The sequence below is a fragment of the Thalassophryne amazonica genome, chromosome 14 (assembly GCF_902500255.1).
Source record: "Thalassophryne amazonica chromosome 14, fThaAma1.1, whole genome shotgun sequence".
NCBI lineage: Eukaryota > Metazoa > Chordata > Actinopteri > Batrachoidiformes > Batrachoididae > Thalassophryne > Thalassophryne amazonica.
In genome coordinates this window covers 13,003,269-13,021,841 of record NC_047116.1, presented here as the reverse complement: position 1 = coordinate 13,021,841, position 18,573 = coordinate 13,003,269, and the positions used below count along the sequence as shown (strand labels likewise).

Below are 18,573 nucleotides of genomic sequence, written 5' to 3'. Positions count from 1 at the left end.
TGTCTATACACATTAAAATGCATTTAGGAACTTTTTATTAGCAAAGTGTAAGTGATTGAATTTGTTTGAATATGTGTAATTGCAAATTTGCTGCAATACTGTGGCCCCACCAGTAAATAAGCATAATTCATAACCACCCCAAAATATAAATCTGTTTCCGCCCCTGTTGAATGAGCCCCTCTGTCACCTTCTGTTTACTCTTCCATGTGCTGTACAGTGGGACGTGCCCATCTCCACGATTTGCCAATCACAGAGCTGGTTGTGTGTGTCACGCGGGTGGTTTCTTCCAATCACTGCTCGCTTCTGTGAAGCGTCGCTGCAGAAAAAATGGCGCTGCACGTCAACAGAGTTCTTCAGCGACTCTCTCCGCAGTAAGTCGTGTTTACTTTATTTTGCCCCTCGTATATCTGCTTTTTAAAAAACGACACCCTGAAAATTAACAGCTCTAATTCTGGTTTATTGATTTTGCCCACGTTAGGGTTGCAGATGGTCAAATGTTTCGCGTTTTGAAGGAGACTAAAAACCTGAGTTGATTTCTGGCAGCATTAATGTGACTGTTCGATAATCATCATTATTAAAGTGTGTAATATCAGCTATAAAACATTTGTAACATGCGGCTTAACAGTGGTGAGTCTGCTGATTATAATGAAGAGCTCTTGTGTCTTGGAGGTTATTTCAGAAAGATTCTACAAACCCTGAATGTAAACCTGAAGTGAGGTTTAAAAACTGAGTGTAAACTTGAAGCCTGACTGAATAATCTTTGAATGTAAACCTGAAATCTTCCTTAAATACTGAGTGTAAACCTGAAGTCTGGCTGAAGAAACCCTGAATGTAAACCTGAGGTCTGACTGAACAATCTTTGAACGTAAACCTGAGGTCTGACTGAACAAACCTTGAATGTAAACCTGATGTTTGGCTGAAGTGTAACACTTAGCAGGTTTAAGGGTGTTCCACTCTTGGCATTTAAAATATGACATTTGAATGTCTGCCGATGAATAGAATTGTTTTTTTTCCCCTCTTTGATTCTCTTCCTTCTTACCACACCTCACCACAAGTCCTGAAAGAAGACAGAAATCATAGCTTGTACAAGAATAATAATCATGATTGCAAATTGTGTGACACTCCCGACAGTTTTTGCGACTTTTTTGTAATAACTTTTTAAAGCATCGAAATAAAATACTGTCATTTAATGTAATACTGGACCTCATTATTGGATGTTATACAAACAAGTTAGCTTCTCATTATGTAAGTGAATGCTAAAATATGAAGGAAAAAATAAAATTGACCATTAAATAAAAGATGCATAAGCCATCATTTAAGGTTTGATGAAACCTTCATCAAAATAATTAAGTATGAGGAAAAACCCGGCGCCAGAAAAAAATATTAAGGGGGCGATGAGTTTATCACAGGGGGCGGGGTCACCCCCCCCCCCAAAAAAAGTGCGCACTGGAGGGTACCTGCCTCTTGAGTGTGCGTAATGAATTGGGTGCGCTCCTAGAAAGCTCATGTATTTAGGCTACACCGTTGTAAGACACTGACTGACTGAGTAAAGAGTGATGACAGTATTTTTTTAATTATTATTTGAACGTACAGACCCTCAGTCAAGTGATCTCCTGCATACCACAAAACCGAACCAACAACTGATCTGAGAAACGACACGAGACAGTAGATTAACCCCACATACAGCCCTCCATCACAAGCGCAAACACAGCGCAATTGGGCATGACAGTCACACAACCGGTCAAAGATAAACCTTTCATGTAGATATACAGTGGTCCCTCGTTTGTCGCGGGAGTTAGGTTCTAAAAATAGCCCGCAATAGGCGAAATCCGTGAATTGGTCAGCGTTATTTTTTACAATTATTATAGACGTTTTAAGGCTGTAGAACCCCCCACTACACACTTTATACACTTTTCTCAAACAGGCATTAACATTTTCTCACTTTTCTCTCGTGTGTAAACACTCTCAAAGTTCAAACCTTAGTAGAAAAATAAGACCAACCTGTTTTCAGGTCCAAACATTTGTTTGAGAAATAAAAATAGAATGTTTTCCTATAAATAACTAAGATGGCTTTTAGAACTAACAAATTTAATTTTAACGATCAACCTACGAGGTTGGACACATAAGAAATTATTAATAGTGACTGACCAGTATTTCACAGTTCCTCTGATCGCGCCTCTTCGTCCTGGCGCCACGCCACTGTCGCGCCTTTTTCCACTCACACCTCGCTGCAGGTGTCTTTTTCCGAGTGAAGAACACAGTTATGGGTAGTTGTTGGCGCTCTTTTTTCTTCTGGGTGAGAAGATTCTTATAACAGACACAATGCGCGTACTCTCCCTTCGTGTTGCCGTAACAGGTGTCCCGTCATCTTGACAGAACACCGGTCTGCTCGATGAGGACGCAGAGCACAATGCACTGTAAAAAAAAAAAAAAAAAAAGCATGCAAAATTGGACTAAAAAAATCCGCGAAACTGCGAGGTGCTATATTTTCCAGTATTTATTTTTCTTTCTTTTTTATTTTTATTTTTGATAACTCTCACATCCGGGGGGGCGAGGTTGATGACGTGAGGGGGCGTCGCCCCCAAACGCCCCCTCGTGGCGCCGGGTCCGGGAAAAACCTTGAACAGTTTAAAGTTCAGTGATAAAGTGGGTTTGGCGTTGAAGTCATATGTCCATACTGGTCAGCAGCAGCGTGACATGTGGCTCTAATAAAGGCAACATGTATTTCCAGAGGCACAACTGTGATGATCCCACGAGTCTGGAGTGTGATGAAACTGTCACGCCACTCTGTTAGGTGTTTGTGTGTCTTTTTTCTGTCTGTGACGGTGGATTAAATTAGGGAAACGAATATAAAAGTTGCACATTTACTGTCTCTGTGTTACTAGTTTGTATTTTGTGAAGGTCTTTTATTTTTATATTGCATAATGTGTGATGGACCTGCTGATACTGCATAATATTTTTAAAAATGTGCCGCCTCTATTTGTATACTCCTTCGTGTGTGTGTGTTTTGTGTTAAAAGCGGCTCTCTCACATGGAGAAATGTATGTGCATGTTTTATGAACAGCCCCAGAGCCTTTGGCCTGGCACTGGCAGCAGACTGCTCTTTGTCACAAACACCCTCGTGTCAAAGATGCAACAGCATCCTGGAGGAAGCATTGACTGCTGCTATGAAGTCGACAAGTGATGAAAGTAGCCTAGAGGTTGTCAATTAAGAGAGCCGAGGCCTGGACCTTATAAGTTAATGGGCAGTTTCCCCTCTCAGGGGCTGCCAGGTCTTTATAGCACAGCTTATAAAAACCCCAAGTGTAATGCACCCCTATAATGTTTTCAATTAAGAGAAAGGGCATAAAGCAGTGCAAATGCTTGGCAGTCATGCTAGAATGTTTATAAAGTGGCATTTGGCATAAATTGGCAGGGGAATTTTTCAGTTGGCCCAGTTGTGTAAACGCGGCAGCTACTGCGCAGAATTTTATTTTGATGGCACTTCATGCTGACTGTGAACATTACAGACTTCCTGGTGTCTTCCCATTATGAGTTCTTTGTGCTTATATGGATGCACAGCCTGAGGTTTAAAAGCCTCTTTGCAGCTGCAAAAGACATAAAAGACATTAGAAACAAGGAGAATTGAATATATAACGCCCATGTTGAACATTGTTAATATTACAATAAAGGATCATTATTTCCTCAGAATGTGTCCAGTAATATCAGAGAGGTTTGCGTTAAATGAAACTTCAAAAATGTAGCTGACAGCTGGAGGGCATTCAGAGAGTGTATATCTCTCCCAACGGCCAAATGCAATTGGCCTCTTAACTACCTTAATTTGAAGACATAATTCCTGTTGTTGAAACTGGATGTTGGAGTGTCGCATGATGCAAAAAGTAATTGCTATAATTTATATTTTTTAACTGTTTTATATTAGAGGTTAAATGTACATTAATTAATACTTAATCTGCTAAAGTAAACCAATATTCCAGGGTAAACCCAATTAGGTCGTGTTAAAATTTTGTTTTACTTTGTTGATTGAGACATAATCCTTGCAGTGTCATATATCGATTAAAATTGCCAAATATACCATATTAAATTGTACTAAAACACTTTGCATGCTTTAGCACCACCTTGTTTAGTCCAGACCTTCAGACTTTTCAGCTTGATGCAAACCAAAAATAGCAGGTGTGAAAGCTGCCTCAGGCCACGGTCCAGACCAAAGACCCAAAATTTGATCTCCCTGAAAGAGGTGGTCTCAGTCTCCATCAAACTTTTGCAGTGTGAAAACACTTTTTGGAACAATTGCAGAAAGTTATGGCAGATTATCATTACCCATTAAACAGTAGAGGAAGAAAAGAAGCAGACAAAAAATGTCATAAGCTGGAATATACAGAAGAGTTATTACATTTTACACAACGGTATATTTAACTAGGAAGCTCTTAAAATGTTAACTTTTTGTGAGGTTATAGTTTAATTCCTTTTGGTAATATCACATTCCTTTTTAACTAATTAAAACTGGGTGACTCTCTACACTAGAATAAGATGTTGGGACGTAAGTACGACTTTAGTGCGAACACACAGTTACAATGTGAAACTAAACTAACCGGATCAAATGCACACAGACATGAATCTAGATTCAAACCTTCTTCTGGACTTTCTGGGGTGAAAATGTTCTTACTTCCAACGTGGTCCTCCTAAATGAGCAAGATGACAGCAAGATGGCAAATAAATGGCATATATATGCAAAAGAAAAAAATGGCATAGTATATGACTAAAAACAAATAAAATGGTACAAGTCACATATACTGTATCTAAACACTGGAACGCCCCCTTGAGTGTCCACCCACCAATTTTTAATGAACGTTGGTTAAAAACCCACCCTAAATTATAATTATTATTTTTTAATTAAAGAAAGTCCCTTCGGCTGGTCCCTTGTTTTCACTCAGGATTGCATTGCCACAGCAGATCCAAGGTGGACCTGCATGTTGATTTGGCACAAGTTTTATGCCGGATGCCTTTCCTGATGCAAATCCACATTATATAGAGAAATGTGGCAGGGGTGGAGTTTAAACCAGGAACCTTCTGTACTGAAACCAAGTGCACTAACCACTTGGCCACCACCAGTTGATTAAATGCCAACCTTAAAATAAACTAATTCCATGACCCCAACACATCATAAAAAGCAAAAAATAATAAATTTTCACGTTTTTCTCATCGCCTTCACGTCTTACCCATGATGACATCATCAGTGTGCACTGGTAGTAGTTGTGTGACAATGATGTCATTTTCAGGGTTTGCAGTACAAGAGTTGTGCACAAGATGAAACAGATCTGGCACTAAACAGATGAGTTATTTGTGATTTATTTTTATTTGTGACAAAATCAGACATTTTATTGAAATATATGGAGGTGTGAGCCTTCCGATGAATGTAATATTGGTTGCGCTCACAAATCCACCCAGGCCCTTTTCAGGCAGAATTTCACATGGAATGCCCAGGGCGTTCTGACGCCCGAGTAAAGTATAACAAATTCAATACAAAAACTAAACTAGTGTTAAGTAAAGTAATGCTAAGGAATCAACATAGAGTACACGTAGTACATATTTAAAACCACAAATACTCAGAGTAGAAACATTTGTTATGATTAATTAATCAGTTGTTGCATATGTAAACTGTCATAAAAAATAAAAAACAAACAAACAGTGGAACTGTAATTTCAAAAAAGCAACATCCTCATATTTTTTGCACAGTCTGCACAGATGTGTGAAAAGCCGGTACATTCAAAATTTTTTCTGGTTAAGCCAACTGGACATAACACAAGATGCATTACAGTAGAATCGTACACATGCCATATCACTGTGTACATCGCAACCGATCCCGATTAGAGAAAATTCAATCTGAAACTAGTGGATTATTTTCTGTCAGTCAGATTACTGTTCTTTTATCTCCAATGCCTTTTGTGTCATGCCTTTAAAAATGCATGACGCCTCGCAGTACCTCAAGAAAATCCCTTCAAGTCATCTGGTGTCTTGTGTGGTTAAGCTCTCTTGAGCTTCCGGTAGAAAAATAAATGAGTGTTGAATAAACACCAGTGTGTTGACACCTCATTTCCTCTTTGATTGGTGGTAGAAGCTGGAGGTGTGTGGCCATAATCCAATCAAGCAGGAAAACAATCTTGGGGTCTGTGTAACCAAATACTTCAGAGGGTAGGCAGGTTCACCAGGTAAACCCACCCCTGTAAAGTGGACGCCCAGGGCTTGTATGATTTAAATCACTGTAGAAAAATCATCAGAAATTATTTTTTTTTAGAAATCAGTACTTAAAACATCACCAAAATATGAAATCAGGAGCATTAATTAATGGTACTTGTACATGTTGTATGTGGACCTTCATGTTTTAACATGTCAATAAAGATTATACCTAATGATATTATTTGTATTGTCTCATTTAGAAGAGTGAAATAAATAAAAAAAAAAAGTTGATTAAAATCAATAAGTCAATTTAAATAGAAAAAAAATCATGACTTTTTACAAAAACGTCTATATATATATTTGTTTTTTTTTTTGTTTTTTTGTTGTTTTTTAACCAGCCCTGTGTACACCTAAAGCAGTACTCGTTATAGTTTATCTATCTTTCCTTCAGGACAATGTCTGTTGTGCAGTGACACTTTAGTTTGGTATGTTTGAAACATGGCCAAAGAACTAGTTATGCCATGAATGGATATGTAAGGCCTTGTTGATGTCAATCAGTCCCACAATTTATTGAACAGGAGCCCATTTATGTTGTCTTTAGGAAACACTGAACTGCAAGACTGACCATTTCCATAGAATTAGATACATCGCCCCCATGACCTCATGAGTCACCCACCATTATCACATGGGGCAAGAAACAACAGTTTAAACTAGGCTAAATTTGACATGACGTGTATTTCATTTGTATTTTTTAAAGGGAAACTAAAAAGTTACTTTAAGTTAATATTCTATTGTTCACTGGAGGTCTTGGCAAAATTCTGTTGTACCTCCATTAAAGGCTAATGTTCACTAGGTGGAGATATTGCTCCATTTCAAGAACCCTGCATCCAGGCTGCTGTGGGACATGATGATGAACATGTTGCTAATAGAAGTAGACACCTCACATTTTATTAAGCTTGAAGTTGGGCATTTTGGTAGATGTACTGGCATACAGGAAGTTCACAGTCAGTCAAAACGCAGATACATTTAAATTGAAGCAGTGTTTTCAATAATGATGCCACTTCCTGTGACACTACACCATTTTCTTCATGTTCAGAGCATTATTGACAGTCCAGCACAATTAAGTTTTTTTTTTTCTTTTTTGATTACAAACATCTGAAGCAGAGAAATACACCAAGTGTATGTTGATGCCGATGTAATTTGTGCACACTGTGGGTCTGAGTTGATAAAATTTTGACCCATTTGGTGATGGTGGCTTGTTGATAGCTCTAGCAGCTATATATACACTCAACAAAAATATAAACGCAACACTTTTGGTTTTGCTCCCATTTTGTATGAGATGAACTCAAAGATCTAAAACTTTTTCCACATACACACTATCACCATTTCACTCAAATATTGTTCACAAAGCAATCTAAATCTGTGATAGTGAGCACTTCTCCTTTGCTGAGATAATCCATCCCACCTCACAGGTGTGCCATATCAAGATGCTGATTAGACACCATGATTAGTGCACAGGTGTGCCTTAGACTGCCCACAATAAAAGGCCACTCTGAAAGGTGCAGTTTTATCACACAGCACAATGCCACAGATGTCGCAAGATTTGAGGGAGCGTGCAATTGGCATGCTGACAGCAGGAATGTCAACCAGAGCTGTTGCTCGTGTATTGAATGTTCATTTCTCTACCATAAGCCGTCTCCAAAGGCGTTTCAGAGAATTTGGCAGTACATCCAACCAGCCTCACAACCGCAGACCACGTGTAACCACACCAGCCCAGGACCTCCACATCCAGCATGTTCACCTCCAAGATCATCTGAGACCAGCCACTCGGACAGCTGCTGAAACAATTGGTTTGCATAACCAAAGAATTTCTGCACAAACTGTCAGAAACCGTCTCAGGGAAGCTCATCTGCATGCTCGTCATCGTCATCGGGGTCTCGGCCTGACTCCAGCTTGTCGTCGTAACCGACTTGAGTGGGCAAATGCTCACATTCGCTGGCATTTGGCACGTTGGAGAGGTGTTCTCTTCACGGATGAATCCCGGTTCACACTGTCCAGGGCAGATGGCAGACAGTGTGTGTAGCGTCGTGTGGGTGAGCGGTTTTCTGATGTCAATGTTGTGGATCGAGTGGCCCATGGTGGCGGTGGGGTTATGGTATGGGCAGGCGTCTGTTCTGGACGAAGAACACAGGTGCATTTTATTGATGGCATTTTGAATGCACAGAGATACCGTGACGAGATCCTGAGGCCCATTATTGTGCTATACATCCAAGAACATCACCTCATGTTGCAGCAGGATAATGCATGGCCCATGTTGCAAGGATCTGTACACAATTCTTGGAAGCTGAAAATGTCCCAGTTCTTGCATGGCCGGCATACTCACCGGACATGTCACCCATTGAGCATGTTTGAGATGCTCTGGACCCGCGTATACGACAGCGTGTACCAGTTCCTGCCAATATCCAGCAACTTCGCACAGCCATTGAAGAGGAGTGGACCAACATTCCACAGGCCACAATTGACAACCTGATCAACTCTATGCGAAGGAGATGTGTTTCACTGCATGAGGCAAATGGTGGTCACACCAGATACTGACTGGTATCCCCCCCCAATAAAACAAAACTGCACCTTTCAGAGTGGCCTTTTATTGTGGGCAATCTAAGGCACACCTGTGCACTAATCATGGTGTCTAATCAGCATCTTGGTATGGCACACCTGTGAGGTGGGATGGATTATCTCAGCAAAGGAGAAGTGCTCACTATCACAGATTTAGACTGGTTTGTGAACAATATTTGAGGGAAATGGTGATATTGTGTATGTGGAAAAAGTTTTAGATCTTTGAGTTCATCTCATACAAAATGGGAGCAAAACCAAAAGTGTTGCGTTTATATTTTTGTTGAGTGTATATATATAATATACCCTTTTGGATATATGCATCAATATGGGTCCAGGGGCATTTTGTTTCATGGTTTATGTTTTGAGAAAATCCTTCATGAATTTCTCCATTACTTGTTGTTGAGCTCACTAAGCTTGCTTTTGAATGTTGTTACAGAGCATTAACTTAACATGTGTTGCTTTGAGAAAATAAACTTCTGGTGACTGACGTGGGGGTCCAGCTGAGTAAACGGAGTGAGGCATGGCAGAGAGGTCTACACTTGTCCCTGCACTGACTAAGGTGGATCCATACGGCTAGCAGATGGGTATGTTACCCCGTATCCCCAATAGAAAAACAACCAAAAGAAGTGTCTGTGCTCAAGCCCTGAAGTCTTTGATCAACAGCACATCTTCGGCTTTGTATCAGGACTCCTCGGGACCCCAGAGCGCACATGGAATCGCATCTGTATAAACATGGCCTGCGAGGAATGTGTGAACAATGCAACAAAAGAATTTTGTTCTCAGATCTCAGGGTGAACTTGGCTAACGGGTGGTTTATGGGGTTTGGAGTTTGAGCGCGGTGGTCAGATTAAATGAGAAGCTGGGGAAATAGTCTCTGTTTTTTCTGACAACAAAAGTGGGAAATGTGTGTTTTTGCTTTTTACAGATGTGTGCCAATACAAGTACTTTGATGAAATACTCACAATAATGAGTCTTTTGAAGACTAGTGCAAAGCGTCCAAGGTGCTCTGTCATTTTGTCGCTATGGGTGTTCTGCATTAGAATGTCTTTGATAAAATTGTTAATGTGGGTGTTGCATCCACTGTTTCTGTGTGTATTTAAAAAATATAGTAAAAGATTTTTGGATTGTGTGCCTGTAGCACCATATCTGTATCTTGTTTGTATATTCTCATCATAATTTTGATCATGGATTTTGAAGATGTTAGTGGGGTCACCATTCATCAACAGATTATGTTTGTGTCAAAAGCAGATAATCCTAATTTAATTGTGTGAAAAATTGTATGACCTGATCAAGATTGGATACCTATAAATTTTGGCACAAATCTGGATTATAACATTGGGAGGGGAGCTAAAATTGGAAGAGATCAATCAAATGGGCATAACTGTCTGAATAAATTAGAACGGATCAAGTCATTTTTATGGTTTTCAAAAACTCACATTTCATCAACATAGGGCCAAAACAAAAGACAAAAATATAACCCTGCTCCACTTATGTAGGTGTTAGGCCTATATTTCACAATTATTTTGTGTTGGAGAAGGGGATGGGGGTGGGGGCGTATAATTACATTTTATGGAAACAATGTTTGACTGTAACAAAAAAAATGCTGTTAATCTTACTACAGTATTAATGAAAAGGCAAACATTCATCTATTTTGAGCCTAAATAAACAAACCACACAGTTTACATTTTATCAGAATGAATTGCACTTGTTATCTTAATAAAATAGTGATTAAACTATAAAGTATACATTAGTGCATACAATGTTTTAATGCAAAGATCTTTTTGGTGCCACTGATTTTTTTTTTTTTTCTTTTTTAACAATGCAGACTGTTGATGGAGTAACACAAGCACCTTCATCAATGAGTCTTTCAAAATAAGACAAGGAAGTAGTGAGAACATTGGCTGTATCTGAATACACATACGAGCTTATTATACATATAACAGGCAAAAAAAAACAAATACGTCACAATCTGGTGGGTATCCAAATACTCAGTATGCATTTAGTACTAGTTGAACAGTACATGGATGAACCACCATAGTGTGCAAACGAACTACACTATGATATTCCATGATGCGGTGTCCAAGGGAATGTAGCATTGTAAAAATATGCACCAGGAAACATGTAAAAAGTCTATAATTGGAACATATACATGGCATGGGCAAATATTTACATATGTGCCACGTATAGCCATCTGGATCTAAGGATAGGATGTACCACATTCATTTTTGGGCAGCATCTAGATAGGTCAGTTCTTGGATTTCTGGATGAGTTTTATTCTGTGGAGCTTCATTGTGCATCACCACCAAAGCTTTTGGGGTCGAGATGCAGTCTTTAATTGCACCATGGAAACCCAGTCACATGAAAGGTCTGCCTCAAATGCCAGCCATGTACATGAAAGTAATACCTAACCCGTAGAAGAGTTACTGTGAAAAGAATGAAATTATTTTTGTGGAACGTGGTGGAAACATTGCTAAAAGTTGAAGAACATATTGTTTTTGTTTTTTCTTGTTGAGGAAGAGAACACAGTTTTTGTTGACAAACCATTGCTAGATTGGAGTTTATGATTGTTACCGAATCAAGATTTAAAAATAGGACGTTCCCATTTTAAATGTCACACTGCATTATGGGTGAGTTAATGCATTTCACTTTTCCTGGTTATGGTGATTTTCAGACTTTGATTTTATATATATATATATATATATATATATATATATATATATATATATTTTTTTTTTTTTGACCTGTCTTTGAGTATGTAGTGTTGCCATGGCTAGCAGTTTGTAATGGCCTCCTGAAGGAGGGCGTTAAGCTGCTGCAGTTTCACCCCGTACCATTAATTGGGTAACCGGCAGAATAGTGTGTGGGCAGGATATTACCTTCAGGTTTGAAGTCAGCTCCTCAGTCAGAAGACCAAAGGGATTTCTGCAGTTATTAAATAGATGCAGGTTTGTGTTCTGCTGACACTTCCTAAAGAAGTGTGAGTGCTGATGATAGATTCTGCTTTCAGGGATATGGTCTGGTCCTTTTACCACATTTTGTTTTTCTGGTATTTTCTGCCAGGATGGTGTTTTTGCTCTTCTCACGGTATCAAGCTTTGGCTCATTGCCATGGTGATGGTCGGGTAGGTCCAGGGCTATTAGGTGTAATTTACCCAGCATTTCCTGTCTGATGCTCAGCACTCTAATGAGTAAGAGGCCTGCTTTTATGGCAGTGTTTACCCAGCAGGGGGGTTGTATGTGTGCATGTAGTTCTGTTTGTGTATATGTATGTACCCCTATATACTGTAAGCAAATCTGTACATGCTGCAGCCACATGGCTACAGTTCCTGGTATGACCTGCAGGTGTCAGTGTTGACAGTGTGCTGTATGACCCGGTACACAAGAGCAGCTTTTTTAATTGTCCAAGTTGTTGTCATTAAATTTCCAAAGAAGATTGACTATCGAAGATGACAGCCTGAGGTCACACCTCATAGCTTGTTTGTATTAGATGTGACATAAAATTTAAACAGATGCAAATGACTACATTATAAGTGCATATAAATAAATAGTAAGAAGTGTTTGTGTGAATTATGTCAATTATTATGTTCAACTGTGCCTAAAGTTCAGTAATCTCATGAGCTGGAGGTAGTAACTCTCTCTTAAACCACATTCTCACTTTGACAGCTATTCATCCCAGGAGGTCACGGTTTGAAACATAGTTTATAATTTGGAAAACTGTAAAGGATCGGGGAAGGGAGAGTGTCCACAATGAACTAGGATATTACATCAAAACACTATCATGTGATGTTGCTTTAATTGTTGTGGGATTTTGAAGTTGTTCATTAATTCTTCCCCCATGAACTTTGACATAACGTAGTAATCCTTCCATGATGCTGTGACGCAACAGGAAGTTTTACAGATGCACTGAGGTTGTGGTAAATGTACTACAAGAACTCTTGACGAAATTCTTTTGTACTTGCATGAATAATAAATGTCCACCAGGTGGTGATATTGCTCCATTTCAATAACCTTGGGACATGACAGTGAAGAACCTGTTGCTTATACAACCCCTGGCAAAAATTATGGAATCACCGGCCTCGGAGGATGTTCATTCAGTTGTTTAATTTTGTAGAAAAAAAGCAGATCACAGACATGACACAAAACTAAAGTCATTTCAAATGGCAACTTTCTGGCTTTAAGAAACACTATAAGAAATCAGGAAAAAAAATTGTGGCAGTCAGTAACGGTTACTTTTTTAGACCAAGCAGAGGGAAAAAAATATGGAATCACTCAATTCTGAGGAAAAAATTATGGAATCATGAAAAACAAAAGAACGCTCCAACACATCACTAGTATTTTGTTGCACCACCTCTGGCTTTTATAACAGCTTGCAGTCTCTGAGGCATGGACTTATTGAGTGACAAACAGTACTCTTCATCAATCTGGCTCCAACTTTCTCTGATTGCTGTTGCCAGATCAGCTTTGCAGGTTGGAGCCTTGTCATGGACCATTTTCTTCAACTTCCACCAAAGATTTTCAATTGGATTAAGATCCGGACTATTTGCAGGCCATGACATTGACCCTATGTGTCTTTTTGCAAGGAATGTTTTCACAGGTTTTGCTCTATGGCAAGATGCATTATCATTTTGAAAAATTATTTTATCATCTCCAAACATCCTTTCAATTGATGGGATAAGAAAAGTGTCCAAAATATCAACGTAAACTTGTGCATTTATTGATGATGTAATGACAGCCATCTCCCCAGTGCCTTTACCTGACATGCAGCCCCATATCATCAATGACTGTGGAAATTTACATGTTCTCTTCAGGCAGTCATCTTGGAATGGCACCAAACAAAAGTTCCAGCATCAACACCTTGCCCAATGCAGATTCGAGATTCATCACTGAATATGACTTTCATCCAGTCATCCACACTCCACGATTGCTTTTCCTTAGCTCATTGTAACCTTGTTTTTTCTGTTTAGGTGTTAATGATGGCTTTCGTTTAGCTTTTCTGTATGTAAATCCCTTTTCCTTTAGGTGGTTTCTTACAGTTCGGTCACAGACGTTGACTCCAGTTTCCTCCCATTCGTTCCTCATTTGTTTTGAAGTGCATTTTCGATTTTTGAGACATATTGCTTTAGGTTTTCTGTCTTGACGCTTTGATGTCTTCCTTGGTCTACCAGTATGTTTGCCTTTAACAACCTTCCCATGTTGTTTGTATTTGGTCCAGAGTTTAGACACAGCTGACTGTGAACAACCAACATCTTTTGCAACATTGCATGATGATTTACCCTCTTTTAAGAGTTTGATAATCCTCTCCTTTGTTTCAATTGACATCTCTCGTGTTGGAGCCATGATTCATGTCAGTCCACTTGGTGCAACAGCTCTCCAAGGTGTGATCACTCCTTTTTAGATGCAGACTAACGAGCAGATCTGATTTGATGCAGGTTTTAGTTTTGGGGATGAAAATTTACAGGGTGATTCCATAATTTTTTCCTCAGAATTGAGTGAGTCCATATTTTTTTTCCCTCTGCTTGGTCTAAAAAAGTAACCGTTACTGACTGCCACAATTTTTTTTCTTGATTTCTTATAGTGTTTCTTAAAGCCAGAAAGTTGCCATTTGAAATGACTTTAGTTTTGTGTCATGTCTGTGATCTGCTTTTTTTCTACAAAATTAAACAACTGAATGAACATCCTCCGAGGCCGGTGATTCCATAATTTTTGCCAGGGGTTGTAGTAGTAGATGTACATACTATGGTAGCTTTTGTATCCGTCACATGATTGTACAAGTCTGGTGTGTTACATCATCGCAACACGTGCTTGATCTTATTCTGGGGCAACCACAATCATGATCTTCACAAAGTTTGTCACAGTTGCAGACTGTGACCTTCTGGGATGCATATTCATGAAAGTGAGAACAGTTTCTTGTACTCATAGTTCTTGACTGAATGCTCCGGTACCTCTTGTTGAATGGCAGCAATGATGGCGAGGATTTGTGATTATCCTCTGAACTTTCTTGCTTCTCTTCTGAGTGTAGAGGTCCTGCATGGATAGCTGTCTCGACCTGGTGATGCACTCCGCATCTTTGACCTTTCTGAAGGGTTTTGTGGTCCTGTTCAGAGACTCCCTCTGGGTTATTTTCAGTGGTACACTGCAGGGCTCGACATTGCCATTTGCCTGCTGGCCCGGCGGCAATTTGGCCCACTTTCAGGCCACTATTGGCCAGTGCAGTTTTTAAAATGATGGCCTGTTCGGGCCACTACAAATACTCAGAAAATTCGAACTATTTCTCTAGTTTTTCTGGCGGCAAGTCAAATTTCTTCACATCTCTGTGACATCAAACTTCAGCGAGTCTGCCATGTTTGTTTTTGTCTCAGACCACACTTTCTCATGCACCCTCCACTGAAGAAATGAGATTTCAGGTCAAAGAAATGTATGTTGTCCATGCATGGAGTGGGCATTGAACACGGTTATTCAAGAGAATATGGTTCAGTGTAATTTCCCTCCACTTTTTTTCATCTGCATAATTCCTTATTAATATAGCATATGTCAGAATCCATTAATGTTCTACCCACCCAAACAGTTGTTGGTGGTAATGCATCGTGTTGGTTTGCAGACCGCCAATAAACTTGAAAGAAGAAGAAAAAGAATAAGCAGAGCCTGCATTTGGCCTTTTCCGTTACTGATCTTCGGCAATCTTCGTGAGCATCTTTAAATTCTTGGCATGGGAAGCTGCAGCAATCGAAGAAGATGCAAACACAACAGAACACTTTTAAAGAATGAAACTCTAATATGTTTAATTTACAACCACCCAAGCCTGGACAACTCCTAGGAAAAGGTCAGTTCCAACTTAAAAATTCATTCACAACACTTAAATAGTAAGTAAAATGTTAAATAACTTAAATTAGTAAGTGCATGCAAGGTCAGTTTCAACTTTAAAAAAATCATGAAAATTTGAAACAAAAATAACAGGTTAATAAATAGTAACAACTTAACAATTTTAATGTTCTGCACACGTGTTACTGACATGCTTAACAATAAATTACATGTAAATAAGTGATACAAAAATCTATGTACAAAATAAGTTCAAACATAAACATGTTCAAACAAAAACTGAAATGCAAAAAAGTTGTACACTAATGGCAATTTTGTGCAGTCTTAGTGTTCAATAATTTCAGCCTTAGAATGCACCAGAATGCACAAAATTGCTTAAAAATTTAAAAATGACTTCAAAATTAAAAACATTTTGGTGGCTGTAGTTTGCATCGTGCAAGTATGCCTGGGCCAGCACAATTTTGGTGGGGTCAGTAACTTCTCAAAGCTACTGGCTCTTTGGGGAAAAAATGGTCAATGTCGAGCACTGCGCTGGTAGACTGGTGGAAATAAAACCAGTGGGCAATAACTGATGACTACAAGAGCCACTTCTGAGGTTAGTACTGGTGTTGATTCAGTGTGCCAGGTTGCCGCATTTCTGAATCTTGTAAGTTGTATGTTACCACACTAATCATTGGTTAGCAAATAATTTGAATTTCCATGTAAATGACGTTATTATGCCCATTATATTTATACTCAAACAAATACTCAATTAACTTCAGTAACCAAAAATAAATAAATAAATAAAAAAAATTGATGCAGGTGAAAATGTGACCTTGACTGAGTTCCTGATTCCATTCTTCCTCCAGATTGAATGCCTTCAAGGTTTTTTTTAAACGTCTGGTGATTATTCACGTCACATGGACTCTGTGAAGTTGTGACGGGCCGCTGTCATTTCTGACATTTTACAGACTTAACAATCACTGACTAAATCAGTATTCAGCACATGCAGTCCTAATTGGATTGAACTCTGCCTAAAATGATAGATGCACAGTGTTCAGTTTCTGATGTAAATATGTAATTGCTGCAGTCACAAATAGCATTGTGGAGTACATTAACTGATGTGATGTAGCGGCCACTCTGAATACATTAGCGTATTTGCTGTGGGTGTTTGACATTTTGAGATTTGTACACGACGAGTCCAGTGGATGAATATTGTTGTAGCATATGTATACCTTTTTGGGCTTTGGTAGTCATGTTGACCCACTGAGAGCCCACTACAATATTGGCATTGTGTTTATTGTCTGTCACATGGGTGTCAAACTGATTCCAGAAAAGACCTAAAGTCCCAACCTTTGAGCAGATGGGATGAAGTTATTGAATCAGTTCACCTGGCGGAGTGAGTGGTTGCAACGAAGACCTGCACCCTTTTGGCCCTTTCTGGAATCAGTTTGACATCACTGATCTGTCAAATTCTTGTGCTGTGTTAAAGTTAGAGAGGATAGCTCAGTGGATAAGGAGTTGGCCTCCCACAATGTAGACCTGAGTTTGGCTGTTGCGTATGATACCTGTCTGTGTCCTCAGCCAAAATACTTAATCTACATTATCTAAAAATGGGTCCCATCCTTGGTTGGAGAAGTAAATGCAAGGCATCACTGTAAAGCTCTTTGAGCATCCATCTGCTAGATGGAAATGCAGTCATCCTTCATTATCTTCTTCAGTGGGTGCCCCCTTGGCCCAGTGCAGGTGGTGGGTGAGAGCAGGATAGCTTGGCTCCCATCATCTCTGCTGGAGAGCCAGTCTCACCCACCACAGGATACCATCACAGCACTGGGCAGCTCCTTTGCCACAGACTGATTGTGTCTGAAGGAGAGGTATCGCAGGTTCTTCCTTCCTGCTGCAGTTAGGCTACATAGTTTGCAGTATTCCCAGTAAGTGTTTGTATTTGTGTATGGATCTCCCAGGCCAACAAATTGTGCCATACTTTGATAAATTTGTTTTACTGAACACACACTGGACGTGCTCTACCCACTGCATATACTGTGTTGTGTCCTGCTTACAGTGTACATAGTATTTCTCTATTTCTCATTCTGAGGATTTTCCATGCTGCATTGTTTATCTTTGCCTTGTGTGCACATTTGACTTTGTCCTATTGTTGCACAATTCTGTCATCACTGCTTCTGTGACACTGCACATTTCCTCATACTGGACTAACAAAGGAATATTGTATCATATCTTCAAGTTGACGGAAAATTCAGAAATCCCAAGTTGTGAATTTCTGAGTTCCAAAAAGCTTGCATTTGGTTGATTAACTTGGTAAACTAGAATTACTCGGAGAGCACAAACCTCCGCCAAGGCCATAGGGTCACTGACGTCACATGGAATACCCTTTGGCAAAGAGACTTATTCCACGTCATTTCATTTTTCTAATTAATAATTTTCTAATTTTCTAATAACAAGTTTATTCAATGAGGAAAACCAAATGCTAAATTATTGTTGTGTCGTAACTTAATTTTTGTTCAGCCTTTGTGACCCGTCTTCATGAAGTTAGATGCAAAAATGTTGAAATTGCAATGATAAAGAATTATTAAAAAAATTACTGGATCCGGATCATGTTCTGGATCATTACCAAAATTTAATGACTTCTAAGTTAGGCCAAGATACACCCCTGGTAAAAATTTCATTGAAATCCGTTGAGGATTTTTTGAGTAATCCTGCTAAAAATCCAACCAACCAGCCAACCAACCAACCAACCAACCAACCAACCAACCAACCAACCAACCAACCAACCAACCAACCAGCAAACAAACAGACATGACTGAAAACATAACCTACTTGGCAGAGGCAACAATATGGATTTCAGCAGCAACACATTTGTGCTTTGTTGTTGTCAGTCCAAGGAACATGTAAATGTTATTACAGTTTCTTGCCATAGGTGAACAAGTTGGAAAATGTCAGATGATTGTATTTCTATTTGTAGTCTCAATTT

General features: G+C 39.2%; 1 protein-coding gene across 1 annotated transcript in view; it reads left to right on the top strand.

Annotated features, from left to right (window-relative positions):
* Nucleotides 1-317: 317 nt before the first annotated feature.
* Nucleotides 318-18,573, top strand: part of clybl (citrate lyase beta like) — a 157,450-nt gene continuing 139,194 nt past the window's right edge. The window contains exon 1 of the mRNA XM_034186702.1: nucleotides 318-371. Coding sequence (XP_034042593.1) covers nucleotides 328-371 — 44 coding nt within the window. The 5' untranslated portion in view covers nucleotides 318-327. The remainder of the gene's footprint in view (nucleotides 372-18,573) is intronic.